At 32.3% G+C, this 16,655-nt stretch overlaps 1 protein-coding gene across 1 annotated transcript; it reads left to right on the top strand.

Annotated features, from left to right (window-relative positions):
- Positions 1-7,307: 7,307 nt before the first annotated feature.
- On the top strand, positions 7,308-15,389 carry LOC136209688 (condensin-1 complex subunit CAP-D2). Its single transcript, XM_066001243.1, has 16 exons — positions 7,308-7,616; positions 7,956-8,278; positions 8,456-8,616; positions 8,701-9,889; positions 10,018-10,209; positions 11,519-12,178; positions 12,276-12,452; positions 12,610-12,677; positions 12,839-13,061; positions 13,141-13,240; positions 13,335-13,450; positions 13,527-13,584; positions 13,870-14,021; positions 14,105-14,309; positions 14,748-14,912; positions 15,007-15,389. The coding sequence occupies exons 1-16, from the start codon at positions 7,475-7,477 to the stop codon at positions 15,102-15,104; spliced, it is 4,029 nt and encodes a 1,342-aa protein (XP_065857315.1). The 5' UTR covers positions 7,308-7,474; the 3' UTR covers positions 15,105-15,389.
- Positions 15,390-16,655: the final 1,266 nt, after the last annotated feature.

The raw sequence follows: 16,655 nt of genomic DNA, 5'->3' as shown, positions 1-16,655 counted from the left end.
ATGCTTTTAAGAGACAAGCAAGTAGGGGTGTATAATGAATTAATTTCTTGTATTTGGGTTAGAATCCAACACAACCCATTAAAAAAAATTCATGGGTTGATTGTTAAAACCAACCCAACACATTAAATATAGGGTCAAATACATGAATATCATAAATAACTATAAAATTGCAACTAAATCATATTATCAAATTTAATTCTTAATATGTTATTATTTTCTATATATTACAAATAAAGTATGATTTTACACCCTAATTTAAAAATTCTAGACCCAATTCATAAATCCTAAACCTTAGAAAATATATTCTAGACATCTAATTTATAAATTCTAATCACTAAAACATATTAAAAATGCTGATTTTCCAAGTTTGACATAATTCAAAATCATTACTTGACATAGTTGTAAATAATTTTTTAAATCTGAATTTCTATGTAAATTTCCCTTAAATATTGAACTTAAATGGATTAGGTTGGGTTGGGTTGGATTTGTCACGTCCATGTCTAAATTTTTAGAATTTATACCTTAATAGTAATATATATTATACTTATTAGGTGTGTGATTTTTAGTTGGTGCTATAGAAAAAGTTTGGAGTTAATTTGATGGTTTTATGTGTAAATTAAAAGTTTAGGATAAGTTTTAAAAGATTATATAAAGATAGAAGATCAAACATGATATTTGATAAATTTGAGATATATATCTCCAATGGATATCCGTTCATCATTATTATCTTTTCTTTTCTTTGCTTTTTCGTTTTCTTCTTCTTTCATCTTTATCAGCTCTTATCGTTCCTGAACCGTTTCTCCACCGTTTCTTTAATTTACGAAGATTCGACCGTCCGAATCACTCGAAATTTAAAACATAGCATTCTTATGCGTAGTTCTAAGTCCTAACCGAAGAGTTTTTGAGTTTCGGAAGTGTTTGGAGTGGAAACGTCTTAGACAGAATTTAGAGGCGAATCGATCAAGTGTATTTTCCTCAATTAGTAGCCAAGGTAAGTAATTATCAACTATATTTTGAGTTATATATATATATATATATAATCAAAAAAATTTCAGAAATTGATATTTTACAGGAATTTTATAAAATTATGGGTTTTCATGATCTTGCTTTTATTGTGAAATTATGGTTCAAATGAAGCTATTGACTACGCTTCTATGTGATTTTCAGATTTTCAGATTTTCAGATTTACATATATACATATATATTTTTGGTTTCAATATATATATATATATATATAGAATAAAATGAATTTGATGATTTCTTACGACTTGTTTTTGGATTGAGAAATCTGTTGCGGTTATTGTTGTTATTATTTGGATTGAAGTCCAAATATGATTTTTATGAGTTGTGATATTTCGAAAGATAAAATGGTTTTGTCCATCTAGGATTGCCTGGGGTAGGAGTTGTAAGTTGTAAGACCATATCTAATGACGGTATGATCAGAGTGCACGGCTGGTAGTCCTAACTGTTAGGCAAGGAACGAGATATAAATGAGATATCTCGATATTGTTATGATTGATGTTATGATCTACTCGGATGGAATTCGAGGATGGATACACATACACAAATTTTATCTTATAAACTTAAGTTTTGAGTATATTTTATAAGGTTTTGATGACTATCTTATAAACTTAAGTTTTGAGTATATTTTATAAAGTTTTGATTAAATCCCTTTATAAATGTATATATGTAGCTATGTTAAGTAAAGTTGGTTTTTATGGCTGATAGTTTCTTACTGAGATTTTTGTCTCACGTTTTAAATGTTTTAATGTTTTTAGGTGATAAAGTACAGGATATAGAGAAGGTTACCGATCGATTAGGCGAGGTTTGGAAGTTGACTGCTTGTTGTTAGAATTATGGTTAGAACTTTGGTATTTCAATTGTAATATAATGGAGTTGGTAAATATATGTTGAGGTCCTCGAATGACCAATGTAGTAGGAATATGAATTACTAGTTTTTAGCCCGTGCGATGCACGGATTCATCTTAATATATAAATATTAATAAAAATACAATCTAATAATTACAATTAATGACATAAATGTGTTATATAAATTAAATATTATTATTTGATTTTCACATTTACTTTAAATAATATTTTTATAGATAAATATAATAATAAAATAAAAACTAATATATTATATATTATATTATATTTTTTATCAGTAAAAAAGGAGGAAGTGACACCTCAGTTCCATCGTTACTGTTTTATATTATATATAGATTTTAGAATATACATTTAAGAGGAATACCTAGAAAAGTGATATTTATGATATTTGGACACTATTAAGTATTGATTGTGATCTTTCTATTTCACGCCCGATGCCGATTGAGGTCGTCTAGGGTCGGGTGTGACAGGATTGGATATTTGTAGCTATTAAGCATTGAACTAAATTGTTGCTAAAAACATTAGACTAAATTAAAGAACTTATAAATATTTTTACCAAATAAAATGTAAATGACATTAATTTTTAAGTTAATTAAAAAAAACTAACGTGCTTTCACAAATGAGTACCTGTATGTTTTTTTGCCCCCAAACAAATGACTTGACATCTTTAAAATAGAGCGGTATTTTAGAGATTTGTTTAAGTCACTTTTTGATCTGCTTCTTTTTTCCTCCAATTTCAGACTTCCAAAATTTTAGAATTTTCTGGAATTCAAGATTTCTGGAAAGAATGTAGAATTCAAGATTTCTAAAATTCGAGAATTTTTGTAATTTCAGAATTTTCAGAATTTCAAAATATCCAAAATTTCTGAATTTCTAAAATTCCAAATTTTTTTAATTTATAGAATTCCAGAATTTTGAAAATTCCAGAAGTTTTGAAATTCCAGAAATTATGGAAATGGAATTTCAAAAATTCTGGAATTTTGAAAATTCTGGAATTTCGAAAATTCTGGAGTTTCAAAAAAATTCTAGAATTCTAAAAATTCTGAAATTCTAGAAATTCTGAATTTTCAAAAATTTTGGAATTCTAAAATTTTTAGAATTTTAGAAATTTTGGAATTCTAAAAATTCTGGAATTTCGGACTTTCGGATGTTCTAGAATTTTTAGATGTTATATAATTTTAATTTTTCATAGAATTAGAGAATATTATTTTTTTTTAGATGTTTTATATGATAAATAAAAATATATATTTATTAAGTATTAAATAAATGAATGTTTTGACGGAATTATTTATTGGGTGAATTTCCACATTCTGACATTTTATAAATAAATAAATATTACTTCAAAAAAAAAAAATAAATAAATATATTATTTCAAATGAAACTATATATAATGAGTTGAAAAAACTACTAATATGAAAGAATAAATATGGAGAGAATAATTATGGTTTAGTGGATGAATAATTTAAATTGCCTTCAATATTTCTTAATTAAATCCAACCCAACCCAACATATTCCATATTATCTAATTTATTTAACAAATAAATTAGATAATATGGAATATGTTGGGTTGGGTTGGATTGGTGGATTGTGTATATTTTGTACAGCCCTACAAGCAAGGACATCGAAACATCATTTTTGTTCCAGGAATATCGATTATTCATCTTTCTTCTTCATCTTTGCCATTTTCTTCTTCTTCCATGGTGAACTAATTCCTACCTTCTAGCTAGAGGTTTTTAGGTCTTGAATAATCAATTATGAGTTCATTTTCATCTATTTCAAATAATTGATTTCTATTTTGTTCTTATTCGTATTGCATGATTTAATTGAATCATTGATTTGATTATTTACTTGTAATCGTTTAATTCATCTAATGCAAGTAGCAAATAACATAGTTAATTGCGGACAAGCTTTTAACCTGTATTATGAATGTAATTGATATGCTTTAAATAATCACGCTTCAGTGATTACTGAGTAGAATTAGTATCCATTTCATACTTTAATGCTTTCAATCAAATCAAATCATAAAGCTTGTTTAGAACTATTTGATTGATTATAGGTAATTAGTGAAAGTTTCCTGATTATATAAACGATGAGAAGAGATAGGCTATTAATGTTTTTTTAATAACCATAGATAATTTATTTGAAGGGTTGAAATTTATATTTTCTGTTCGATGATCAATTGGTTCAATTCAAACCTAACCTCTAGCTATAATCTTTCTCATACATATTTCTCATTTATTTTGTTTTTTTATTTTTATTTTGATCCATATATTTATTTATTTTTACTTTTTTTACCCTTGAATTAATTTCACGTTTGATTCTTGTACTTATATATTTTTAATTTTTTTCCTCAAAAAATATTTTTGTGTAAATTTTACTGTTTGATTCTCATTTTGATTCTTATATTTTTTTATTCCTAAACTAATTTCACTTTTTTATTCCGCAATATGATTGTATGAATCATAGAAGAGAATACATCCAGGAAACCAACGAATCACAAAAGACGAGTGAAGTTGTTGCAGAATCGAAGACGAAGACTCACCTATGTTGGGATGTAAAATATCGTTGTAGGCTCAACAAGGTTTTGAAATTTTTACTAATGTTACAATAAATTTTCTATGTGTAACAGAATAAATTTCCATCCATTTTGGGTGTGATTTTACTAATTCGGATAGGTGAGGGGCCAAATATGACTAAATAATAAATCAAGGGCCAAACACATAAATTTTGGATGGATTATGGGTCAAATGGTGCGTTTTACTATTTGTTTTTCTATATAAGATTATTATTAAATTTAGACATGATATAATAATTGTATTATAATTGAAATTAGTTTTGAATTTTATATAAAAAAAAAACTTCTTTGAATCGGAGGCCCTCCTAAATGGGAGGCCCTAGTTGGCCGCCTATACAGCTTTCCCCTGGAGCCGCCCCTGGTAACATGTGAATAATAGTAAAAAAGTATTTTTAAATTTTCAATAGTGCAAGGTTAAAATTGACATTGCTTGAAAACTTTGGAGTTAAATTTACACTATTTCATACATTAAAACTAAATTAAATTTTACTTGAAATATTAAGGTTAAATTTAGCCCTTATTTCAATTTTTTTTAAATAATTCCAATTTTTTTTATAACAGTATAAAATACATGATATCTTTAAAAAAAAAACCATATTCATCTATTTTAAATCGATGAAACTACATAGTTTTTTTTCTTAATTAATGAAATTTTAGTTTATTGAATTTCTATTTTATATATATATATATATAGTTTAATTTAATTTTTTTTTTATATAAATATGTTTTTTTTATAATCACGAAACCTGTATTACGAAGTTAAAGATAAAACAACATCCTGAATACAAGAAAAAATACAAGTAGGAAAATCTTCGATAAGAATTTCCAAATGAGATAATGAACTTGCCCAATCAACTAAATTATGTGCAACAACGTTCGGTTGGCGTCTCTCAAACATGAACTCGATTGAACCAAATGTACGTGCAGTCTTAAATATATCTCTAAGAATTACACCTAACCAGTTTGACAAATCATGACCTCCTTTAATTAGATTTATTGCCGAAACTGGATCAGATGCAACCAATATCGTCTGGTAACCACAATCGCGAACCACACATAACGCAAATAGAATTGATAATAATTTCGCGTACAAAGCAGATATTGTAGAACTAATTGGCCCTCCAGATATTGAAACAAGACCGTCATGATTCCGAACTACCAATCTAAACGAGCATTGGGACGTTCTAGCAAAAAAAAAAAAAAACAAAGCATCACAATTAAGTTTTTAATATAAATATGTTAATTGGGAGAATTCAATGTGATTAATATTATAGTACAAATTGTATTAGATTTTAACAAAATAAGGGAAAATTACAAAATTGGGTTAAATAAGAGATCCATTTACATTTTTAACCCACTTATTCAACATACTACATATCTAGGCTATGTTTGTGTGACTTTCCTCACCCATTCATTTTCACCCTTCCCTTTTCTATTCCTTACGCGAATGGTTGCTCTCCCAGACTTTTGATCTTCCTCTCTTCCTTTAAATTTCACGAAATCTGCACAATTTCTCCATATCACCGTGTATTTCTCTTCTTCCTCTCTTCCTCTTTTGATTCTTCATCTTCCTAATCCTAGAAAATGAGGCCATGGTAATTCATCTTCATGTTCCTGCTCGTTCCTTGATTTCTTTCTTCTTGTGACCATCGAAGAAATGGTTATTCTACGTTATTTTAATCGTTTTTCCTAGTTTATCATATTGTTATTATCGGTTTTAAGGGTGAAAGGTACGAAAAATATAAGTATCTACTGTTTGCCCTACGTTTTTCCAAAAAATCGCTTTGCGTAGTCGATGATTTCGCGAAGATCTGCGATGAGAAAGCGTTTGAAACATGACGATCTACTTTGCGAATCGATGATTTTGCGAAGTCTACGAGTAGAACAGTTCATGATTTTTCACTCGCAAACTTCGCGACATAATGGACTCGCGAAGTGGATTGTCACGTTTCAGACCTCGCAGACTTCGTGAAATCATCGATCCACGAAGTTAAAATCATACTCTTCCCTACACATTTATATTTGCATACTTCGCGAATCATCATTTCGCGAAGCCAAATCGTCCTTTTTTTTTATGCCTAACACGATTAAATTTTTCTGAAAGTGGTTGAATACATAACATCCATTTCTGGAAGACGGCATACTGGGGTGCCATGAGAGACATCCATCCCAAAAGGCATGAACTTTCATTTCAAGATTGGTCACATTTACTTTAAAATGATTGGTTAAGAAATATTGTGCCAATCTTGTTGTGTACCCTGTGATACGTCCATCCCAAAAGGTCTGGACTTCCATTTATCATCCCAAAAAGTCTGGACTTCCTGTAAAGGGAGAAATTTCTGTCCAGATTCATTATGTTCACTTTAAAATGATTAGTTAAGAGTTTATTGTGGCAGCCTTATTGTAAATTTTGATAATGTTATGATTTTAATGTTGTTATTGTAGCAATCTTGTGGTAAATTTTGATAATGTTATGATTTTAATGTTGGAATCCCTTGTTGTTGTGTCTTTTTGTTGTTATATATCACTTCGCAAAAACTCGTTTGGACTTCGCATATTGAGAAACCTATGAACTGAAATCATCTAATAACCTAAACATTATCTTTGCAGACTTCGCATAAGATGAAATCTGCGAAGACAGACGAGATAGAGACAGATGCGATATAAAATTACAAATATATTAAGGATATTTTAGGAAAGTCACACAAACATAATCTAGATATATAATAGGTTGAGTAAATTGTTCTCCCATTTAACCAAATTTTGTAATTTTCCCTCAAAATAATTGAAGTGTCCATTAGAATTAAAAAAAAAAAAAAGGGTTAGGGCAAAATAGGCAAAGTGTTAACCCGACCTTTCTGATTCTGCGGATTCCCGCTTCTTTCATTTGAAGTTTCACCAATTTGAAATTGGTGCGTAGGTCACCATTAACACTGAAAAAGAGAGAGTTTATCTTCATCTCTCTGTATCCAATTCCAATTACCAATCCATCGTTCTCTTCCTATCTCCTAAATGCCTCCTCACTTCGTCTTTCCTCAGACCCTCCGATCTCTGGAAGTGGAGGACGACGATCCCGGTGACAACCGCATATGCGTGCAAAATCCAATCGACGTTGCTTCCTTCCGACCTTCTGAACTTGAAGAGTTCGTCAAAGGTCAGTTTCATCACCTCTCATCGCAATTTTTTGCCCCTTTTCCTCTTTGCTCCAAAGAAATTTTGGTCTAAGCATTTTGATTCCAAGTGTTGCGAGGATTTTTCTTTGGTTGCTGGGAAGGTGTAAGCTAAGAAAAAAATAACAATGAAGTAATAGGTTTTAGTAAGCTATGAAGAAAATTGCCAAATCAAGAACTTCATCGAAATGTAGAAAGTTGTCAGATTATTTTTGAGGAAATACAAGAAAATAAATGTTCAAACTTTATATTCTGATTATCTACTGTAGCTTTTCCTAGTTAATCATTTTGAAAGGAAAACTGAAACAATTTCATATTTGTAGGCGTATCCTTTGATCTCTCTGACAAAGAGTTATTTTGCATCGAAGAACAACACATGTTTGATCGCGTCTACTCATTGATTTTGGGTTTCTCTAGACTCACCCCACATTGTAAATTAAATCTTGTGGAAAGTCTTCGATCCAACCTAAGTGTTCTTCTTCCAAATGTGGATTCCCTCTCACGAGTTTCTCAAGGTCAGGTTGATGATCCTCCAGTTTTTGATAGGGTCACATCACACAGGAATGCTTTCAAAATATACACTTTTTTCCTACTCAACATTGTTCTTGCCGAGGAGTCCAATGCTACTGCCAATAACAATTTAAAGGTACTTTGGCTCCATTTTTCCATATCGCCAACTGACATCTAGCACCTCAACCATCTCAATAGCAACACCTTTGCTATGTTGTGCTGTTGCTATTTTGCACCATGATATGTATATTTATGATTAGACATGGTGTTGCTATTCTAGTTGTAAACTTAAAAACCTTCTATGTTCGTTCAGGTGACAGCGAGTACTAGGAAGAAACAACCATTACACTCATGGAATTGGGAGGCACAGAGGGGTCGGATACTTAATTTGATTGCTAATTCATTGGAGGTCAATCTTGCATTGCTCTTTGGATCATCAGACCCAGATGAAAACTGTCTATCTTTCATTGTGAAGTAAGCTAAATCAATCAGTTCTACTATGTCCTCTCATTTGCATAACTACTGTGATTAAGAATTTCCAATTAATTTTTTTTACAGAAATGCTTTCACTATGTTTGAGAATCCAATACTTCTCAAAGATTCTGAAACAAAAGATGCAATTTGTCGTATAATTGGGGCTTGTGCTACAAAATACCACTACACAGCACAATCATGTGCTTCGATTATGCACCTGATTCACAAATATGATTTTGTTGTTACTCATATGGCTGATGCTGTTGCTGGAGCAGAGAAAAAATATGCTGATGGAACTCTTGCAAGTTCTCTCATTAGGGAGATTGCTAGGACTAACCCAAAAGCATATGTCAAGGACACTGTTGGAGCTGACAATGTTGGGCGTTTTCTAGTAGAACTTGCTGATCGGCTCCCAAAATTATTTTCAACTAACATTGGAGTCCTTGTGCCACACTTTGGGGGAGAATCTTATAAGATAAGAAATGCTTTAGTTGGTGTTCTAGGAAAGCTGGTCGCCAAGGCATTTAAGGATGTAGAGGGTGAAGTAAGTTCTAAATCTGCTCGTCTTCGAACCAAGCAAGCTATGCTGGAAATCTTGCTGGAGCGGTGTCGAGATGTTTCTGCTTTTACTAGGAGTAGGGTTCTTCAGGTTTGGGCTGAATTATGTGACGAGCACTCTGTTCCAATTGGTTTGTGGAATGAAGTTGCCACAGTTGCTGCAGGGAGATTGGAGGACAAAGCTGCAATTGTTAGAAAAGCTGCATTAAATTTACTTATTGTGATGTTGCAACATAATCCTTTCGGTCCACAACTTCGAATAGCTTCATTTGAAGCAACATTAGAGCAGTACAAGAAGAAACTGAATGAGCTTGAACCAGATGAAAGTGCACCAAGTGTTGGTGATGGTTTACAATCTGATAATGATACCTCTGATGAGGGAGGTGAGATTGAAAATTTAAATCCTGTAAATGTGGCTCAGGGACAACAAGAGAGTTTGAGTGATAGTCTTTTGCCCCATACGGAAGAAGGGATTACTGCGAAGGATAGTCCAGTGCCAGATGTTGGAAATTTGGAGCAGACTCGGGCCTTGGTTGCATCTCTTGAGTCGGGCTTAAGTTTCTCTAAGTGTGTCTCTGCCACAATGCCTACACTTGTTCAGTTGATGGCTTCATCATGTGCTACAGATGTTGAAAACTCAATTCTGTTGCTGATGAGGTGCAAACAATTCCAAATTGATGGTGCAGAGGAATCCCTCCGTAAGATGTTGCCACTGGTGAGCTTCTTCTGTTATTTAAGAAAATTCTTTTGGAATCAGGGAATTTTTTTTCTTGTTATAAGATTACCTATACGTGCATTAGATTCAAGAGTTATGACAAAATGTTACACTACTGGACCTTGTAGGTATTCTCTCAAGATAAGTCCATATATGAAGCTGTAGAGGACGCCTTTATTACTATTTATGTAAGGAAAAACTCTGTAGAAACTGCTAAAAGTCTTTCGAATCTTGCTATAGATTCAAACATTGGAGATCTTGCAGCTCTGGAATTTATTATCAATGCTTTGGTGTCGAAAGGTGATATATCTACTAGCACGGTGCGTCTCTCTTGTCACTCTCGGAAAGCCTTAATGTAGTTAAATAACATTCCTTGTTTTGACATGTAAAATGTGAAAGTGAGATAATGCTTATTTAGAGTCTTACTATTAATATGTAAATGTTTCTACTGAATTATGATAAACATAGCTTAATTTGATTTGCAGTGATTTGAATGAAAAGATGTTTAACTGTTGATGTTGTTTGTCTGAAGACATTGGCAACTATGTCTTTTCAACAATCTTTACTCGTTAAGGTAGTTGTTTTAGGTTTACACACATTTTTTCTATCGTAATTCACCAAATAGGCAAAAATTGTTTTCAAATAAAACTTTATTAAAAGAACCGAGTACAATTGAAAAAATGTGCACAGTTAAGGTTTTCCCCCCTTTTCTCAGCCATCTAGATTTGGAATAAATGTTTATGATCGTTTTGAACTTTTTCTTTCAAGTTGCAAAACGAGGTGACTCAAAACCAGAGAAATGTATTTTAGATCAACTTCTGATAGCTTACACTATCCTTGATAGCATAGCATATTACCAATATTTAAGATCCAGAGTGTTCTAAAAAGTGTACAACTAACCTTTTTGAAAAAAGAAGTTTCCCTACTATCACTTTTTGAGTTTTACCTACATCAATACATCTGAAGTATATAATATAAGTTATAACCGTAGCATATAAATTCAAAGCAACAAGATATGGAAAAAGTGGTTCTGTTTCTGGCAATAGTTACCACTTGATAACAATATATATAAAGTTATGGAACTCACTATAGTTCTTAGGGTTCTTCAAGGATGATTGCTGTTTTAAAGTAGGTATACTTATTAACAGAAAGGATATATGAAGTTGCATATGTCAGTTTCTTTCGGTTGAGGGTTTTGAATAAATCATATTCAGTTCAGTTTATGGAATAACTTTATAAGGTAGTTTGCAATTCAAGTTGCTTTATAAACAGATGCCTCTCATGGAAACCAAAGACAGGGATTGGACAGTTAAGAGAAAAAAAATAGTCTGTTATAGGATTTGTTCTATTTCCTTCGTAGTATTTATTCTTGAAATCACAACTGCTCCATGCACGCAACTGACTACTAATTATTGAGTTATGGTTCATTGGTTTTGTAACTCAGTGATGAAATATTCAACTAGAAAGTTTGAACTTCTATCGAAGTGCTGAAACTAAATATGGATTTCTAGTGATAAGATATAACCATCCTATTGGTCTACTTTTTAAGTCATACAGGCTTATGTTTAAGTGATTTTTTTGTTCTGTTTTGAATCACCAAATTGATTATTGTTTCTTTGTGTTTTGCAGATATCAGCATTATGGGATTTCTTTTGTTTTAATGTCAGTGGAACCACAGCAGAGCAAAGCCGTGGTGCTTTATCTGTTCTTTGCATGGCAGCAAAATCATCTGCTGGAGTTCTTGGATCTCACTTGCAAGAAATTATTGATATCGGCTTTGGTCGTTGGGCTAAAGTGGAGCCTCTGCTTGCCAAAATGGCATGCATTGCAATTCAAAGATTGTCTGCAGAGGATAGAAAAAAGTTGTTGGCTAGTAATGGTAGCCGTGTATTTGGTATTCTAGAAAGCTTAATTACTGGTTTTTGGCTCCCAGAAAATATTTGGTATGCTGCTGCTGATAAAGCAATAAGTGCCATATACACAATTCATCCAACTCCAGAAACCTTAGCTGCTGATATTTTCAAGAAATCACTGAGTTCGGTTTTCGACTGTAGTGGGGGACATGAGTTGCAGGAAGACATTGACAATGGTAGTGCCAACATTTCCACAGCAGTCCAAGTATCAAAATTAAGTAGATTTCTATTTGTCGTTAGCCATATTGCCATGAATCAGTTGCTTTATATAGAAGCTTGCGTCCGGAAGATTCAGAAACAGAAGACAGCAAGAGAAAAGATGGTTGACGATCACAGTGGTAATAATGCTGGTGCAGAACAAGCTAATGCACCAAACGTAAGTTAGAAGTGTGATATCATCATCATCCTAATCATGTAAAACTAACTTTTCTCTTTCAATAGAGACACTTACTTCGTTTTATTCTTCTTTACAGGATAACAATATCAATGCTGAGCTAGGTGTCGCTGCCTCAGCAGATATGATTCTTGATACACTTTCTGAAAGAGCAGAGCAAGAGATTATTTGTGGTGGTTCCACTGAAAAGAATTTGATAGGAACTTGTGCACCTTTCATGTCAAAGCTCTGTAGAAATTTTAGTTTGATGCAAAAGGCAAGTTCCATTTTTCCTACATTTTTAATTTATTTATCACCTCCATAGCTGCTAAAGGGCATCTCTACATGGCAATGCAATTTCTATGTTTTCCATTAGTCAATTGAAGGTGTCCGTTACAGCTGAAACTGACAATTCGTTCTTTTTTGTTTCCCAGTATCCAATACTGCAGGCGTCTGGAATGCTTGCTCTTTGTAGATTTATGATTATTGATGCAAACTTTTGGTGATCTTTCTGTCTCTCCCACTCTTCCTCCTCTCTCTCTCTCACGCACACACATACATAAATGCTTTGTGAACATGCTCACTTGCCCTTGCATGTGGACAATTGGAAACACCATCAGTAAAATGAGCGTTTGTCTAACTTTTGATTTACTGTATTTTCAGCGAAGCGAATCTCCAGCTTCTCTTCACAGTAGTAGAAAGCTCACCATCTGAAACTGTTCGTTCCAACTGCACTATTGCACTTGGAGATTTGGCAGTTCGCTTTCCTAATCTGTTAGAACCATGGACTGAAAACATGTATGCTCGGTTACGGGACCCTTCAGCCTCTGTTAGAAAAAATGCTGTGCTGGTTCTTTCACATCTCATCTTAAACGACATGATGAAGGTTTGAGAACTGCTTAGACATTTCATGTTCTTCAAATATTATTGTGGTAGAAGGTCTCACACTGGCAATGCTTGATTAGGTGAAAGGCTATATGAATGAGATGGCTCTATGTCTAGAAGATGAAGATGAGAGGATAGCAAATTTGGCTAAGCTTTTTTTCCATGAGTTGTCTAAGAAAGGTATGATTTGACAGAAAGGAAATTTTATAGTTGACTTTCCTTTCTCTTGCTAAAAGGATACTGAATCTTTCCCCTCCCTCAATTGTGAAAGCAGGCAACAACCCAGTATATAATTTACTTCCGGATATACTTAGTAAATTATCTTCACAGAATCTCCAGAGGGAGTCCTTTTACAATGTCATGCAGTTCTTAATTGGTTCCATAAAAAAGGTAGAGATTGCTTCACCTAGTTGGTTTGCATTTTTTTATAACCATGACCTGACATTTATATTCCTTTGTTCTTTAGGACAAACAAATGGACTCTCTTGTTGCAAAGCTCTGCAATCGGTTCAGTGGAGTCACTGGTACATCTTCGTTATATCTTTATGTTTATCATATTTTCTTCAGCTACTTTGATGTCTCACTATAGAACCGTGTGGCCAAAAGTGATACAATCACTTAATATTCATGGAACATTTCTGAACGTCCTAACTTATTTGAGAGTATATTGTTCTCTGCTGACTGCAGAGGCCTACGTAATATTAGTGCTTGAGATAATGAGGTGACTTTGTCCCTTATTTAGCATTACAGAAGTTGAGATAATTCTGAGCTCTTGATTAATGATGACTGCAAAATAATCTTTGCTGCAGATGTTAAGCAGTGGGAATATATATCATATTGCCTCTCTCAGCTGTCATTCACTGAAAAGGGAATGAGAAATCTCATTGATTCATTTAAGACGTATGAACATGTCCTATCTGAAGATTCTGTTATGGATCATTTCAAAACCATAATTAACAAGGTACTTGATCTCTGTTTTTCCACCTTTTTGTTTTTCCTAAGGTTCTATTTGATCACTTTTCCATTGACATTAATCTGAAACAGGCTAAAAAATTTGCAAAACCAGAACTTAAACTGTGTATTGAGGAGTTTGAAGAGAAAATTCATAAGTTCCACATGGAAAAGAAGGAGCAGGAAGTAACAGCAAGGAACGCCGAAATCCATCAGCAGAAAGTTAAAAGGGTTGAGCTTGTTGTCATGGCTAGAAATGAAGCTGAAGAAGGCGAGGAATCCAATACAGTGATAGAAGGTTGGTGTCATCCCTCTTACTTTTGGATCTTGATCAAAAGAGGCATTTTAAAGCATCAAATAATTCACGCTAAAAAGTTATTGTAAAGCCCCTTAATCATAATCAGTTCATTAGAGAAATAGGTCCTTAATGAATTAGGAAAGACTTTTCACAATTTGGAAACACTTCAAGTTTAAGGAAATTAGAAACTCCTATTTTAAAATAAAATGTTTTTTTAGAAGTTGAATCTTTTATTCAGTCATTACATGTTTCCCTCGAGGAGTATCTTTTTCCGATATTCATTTCTGTTTCGTTTTGGTATCCCTTTCTGTGCAATGCATAGACGTTTCAGAATAATAACTTTGTCTAGCAGACTGCCATTTCAAATTTTGTTCTACCCTTGTGAGGTTGTTCCTGCATAACAATGCTTTCTAAGCTTGGTTACTGGTAAAAAAACAGATGGTGAAGTGGTTGATCCATCGATGGAAGGGATGTCTTACTCTACGGATGAGGCATCTGATGCGAAATTCGAGAATTCAGACAAATATTCAGGCAGTTCAAGTGAAGTGACAGAGTCAACGTCGGATGTCACTGAAGTAATGTCACAAAAAGTTACAAACAAAGGTAATAACAGCTCTATTTATGCCTCTCAAATACTTTTGAGTTTCAGTTAAATGCAAATCTATCTTAGCTACAACATACTACATACAATCCACAGGCCCCTCGAAATCTAGAGCGAAGAAAATCAACAAGAATGATCACAAGAGTGATGTTTCTGAATCTGCTAGAATCTGTACAAGATCAAAGCGAAGGTAGATTTCTACAATACATGATTTGGTTGTATATACCTGAAATTTGGAGCAACTTTTGATCTTTTTGCACGATAAAAGTAAAATACCTTTACAGATAATTTTAGGAACAAATTTGGCCTTGTACTTTTGTTGTTCATGATTTAGAATACCTGTAATGTGGAACTACTTGTGTTGTAAAGTGTAAGAAATGTATTATGAAGACTTTTTTGAGGAGTATGCAGGTAGAAGAGAGTTTCTCCTGTGATTCCTATATGCTTGAGAAAATTTACTTTGGTAAATTATGTTGTTTATGTTTGATATACAAGTTTTGGTCATTTTAGTGATCGTTTGTTTCAATTTTTCGAACCTACTTTTTGCTAGAAGATAAAAAGTGTTTGGTAAGTTTTCGAAATAACTGCTTTTAGTATAAAAATCAATCAATTAATATTTATCACTTATCAGCATAGGCAATGGACATGTAAATTAAACAGGTTCTTAATTGCATTTACTTATAAAATAGGTGGGATTTGGCCACTTGATATATATTAACACTGCAATGGTTTTTGTTGGGAAAGTGTGTTAAATCTCTCACAAATCAACTATCGAGCTGTCTAAGTTTGTTTTTGGAGATTTTATCTAAACACCATAAAACAACAGTATTATTTTTAAAATGCAAAAAATGTGCTATTAAATACTAGAATCAAAATCAATATTTCTAGACTATTGTTTTTCTGACTTTCCTAAAATCTCAAATGCTATATAAACGCTACATAAAGAAATGAATCTAAGTTTTATAATAGAATTCTATTTTTCAATACAAACTCTCTTTAAAAGATGAATTTTTTCAATGTATTTTGATTTTGAATGGATCAATCTAACACATTAAAAATAAATAAATAGGGATAATGGGTAAATTTGGCCGGAAAATGTAATTTTAGCTGTAACGTACGAATTAGTACAAATTTAATCTTCACGATTTCAAGCAAGATTATTTTTAGCTTTACGTTTTCGAAAATTTTAAAAAACTGGTTTAACTGTCACATCGGATATTGCAAACAAGTTTATTGATAAATTGAAACAATTTCGTGCATTTTTGGTTGATTATTTGTAACTATATTAGTAACACAATATTTTTTTTTAGATATTAATATGAAGTGAACCTTTAACTATTAGCTTGAACTTTTAGTTCAATTGGTTCCATTACATGGTATTAGAGCTAGTTTGATACATGGTAATATGAGCATGTGTTGTACACGCTTCAAGCCTAATGAACATTCGCGTGTCGGATTGTCTCAGATAGTGTTTTGAAGCGTACAACTTGTTTCTTCGACAATATCTGCACATGGAATTATGTTAGACATTTTATTTTTGTAAGCAATTGTTTAATGTTTTTTAATTGATTGTTAGTTTGATATACATTTCAATCAATTTCATTCACTTTCATTGAATTCAGATGAGGTGAATTTGTGTGAGATTGCATTTGTAATATGCCAGATTTTTTGAACATTAATTTTAATGTTTATTTTATTGTTTCAATATGTTTTATACGAGTTTTAGTTCATTTTGTGAAATTTTA

The sequence above is a fragment of the Euphorbia lathyris genome, chromosome 10, assembly GCF_963576675.1.
Source record: "Euphorbia lathyris chromosome 10, ddEupLath1.1, whole genome shotgun sequence".
NCBI lineage: Eukaryota > Viridiplantae > Streptophyta > Magnoliopsida > Malpighiales > Euphorbiaceae > Euphorbia > Euphorbia lathyris.
This window is presented reverse-complemented; position numbering and strand designations above follow the sequence as displayed.

Coding starts and splice junctions, on each gene's coding strand:
- LOC136209688 (XM_066001243.1), top strand. CDS start 7,475: ATGCCTCCTCACTTCGTCTTTCCTCAGACCCTCCGATCTCTGGAAGTG. Junction 8,279..8,455: donor CTGCCAATAACAATTTAAAG/GTACTTTGGCTC, acceptor ATGTTCGTTCAG/GTGACAGCGAGTACTAGGAA. Junction 13,241..13,334: donor CCATGAGTTGTCTAAGAAAG/GTATGATTTGAC, acceptor TTGTGAAAGCAG/GCAACAACCCAGTATATAAT.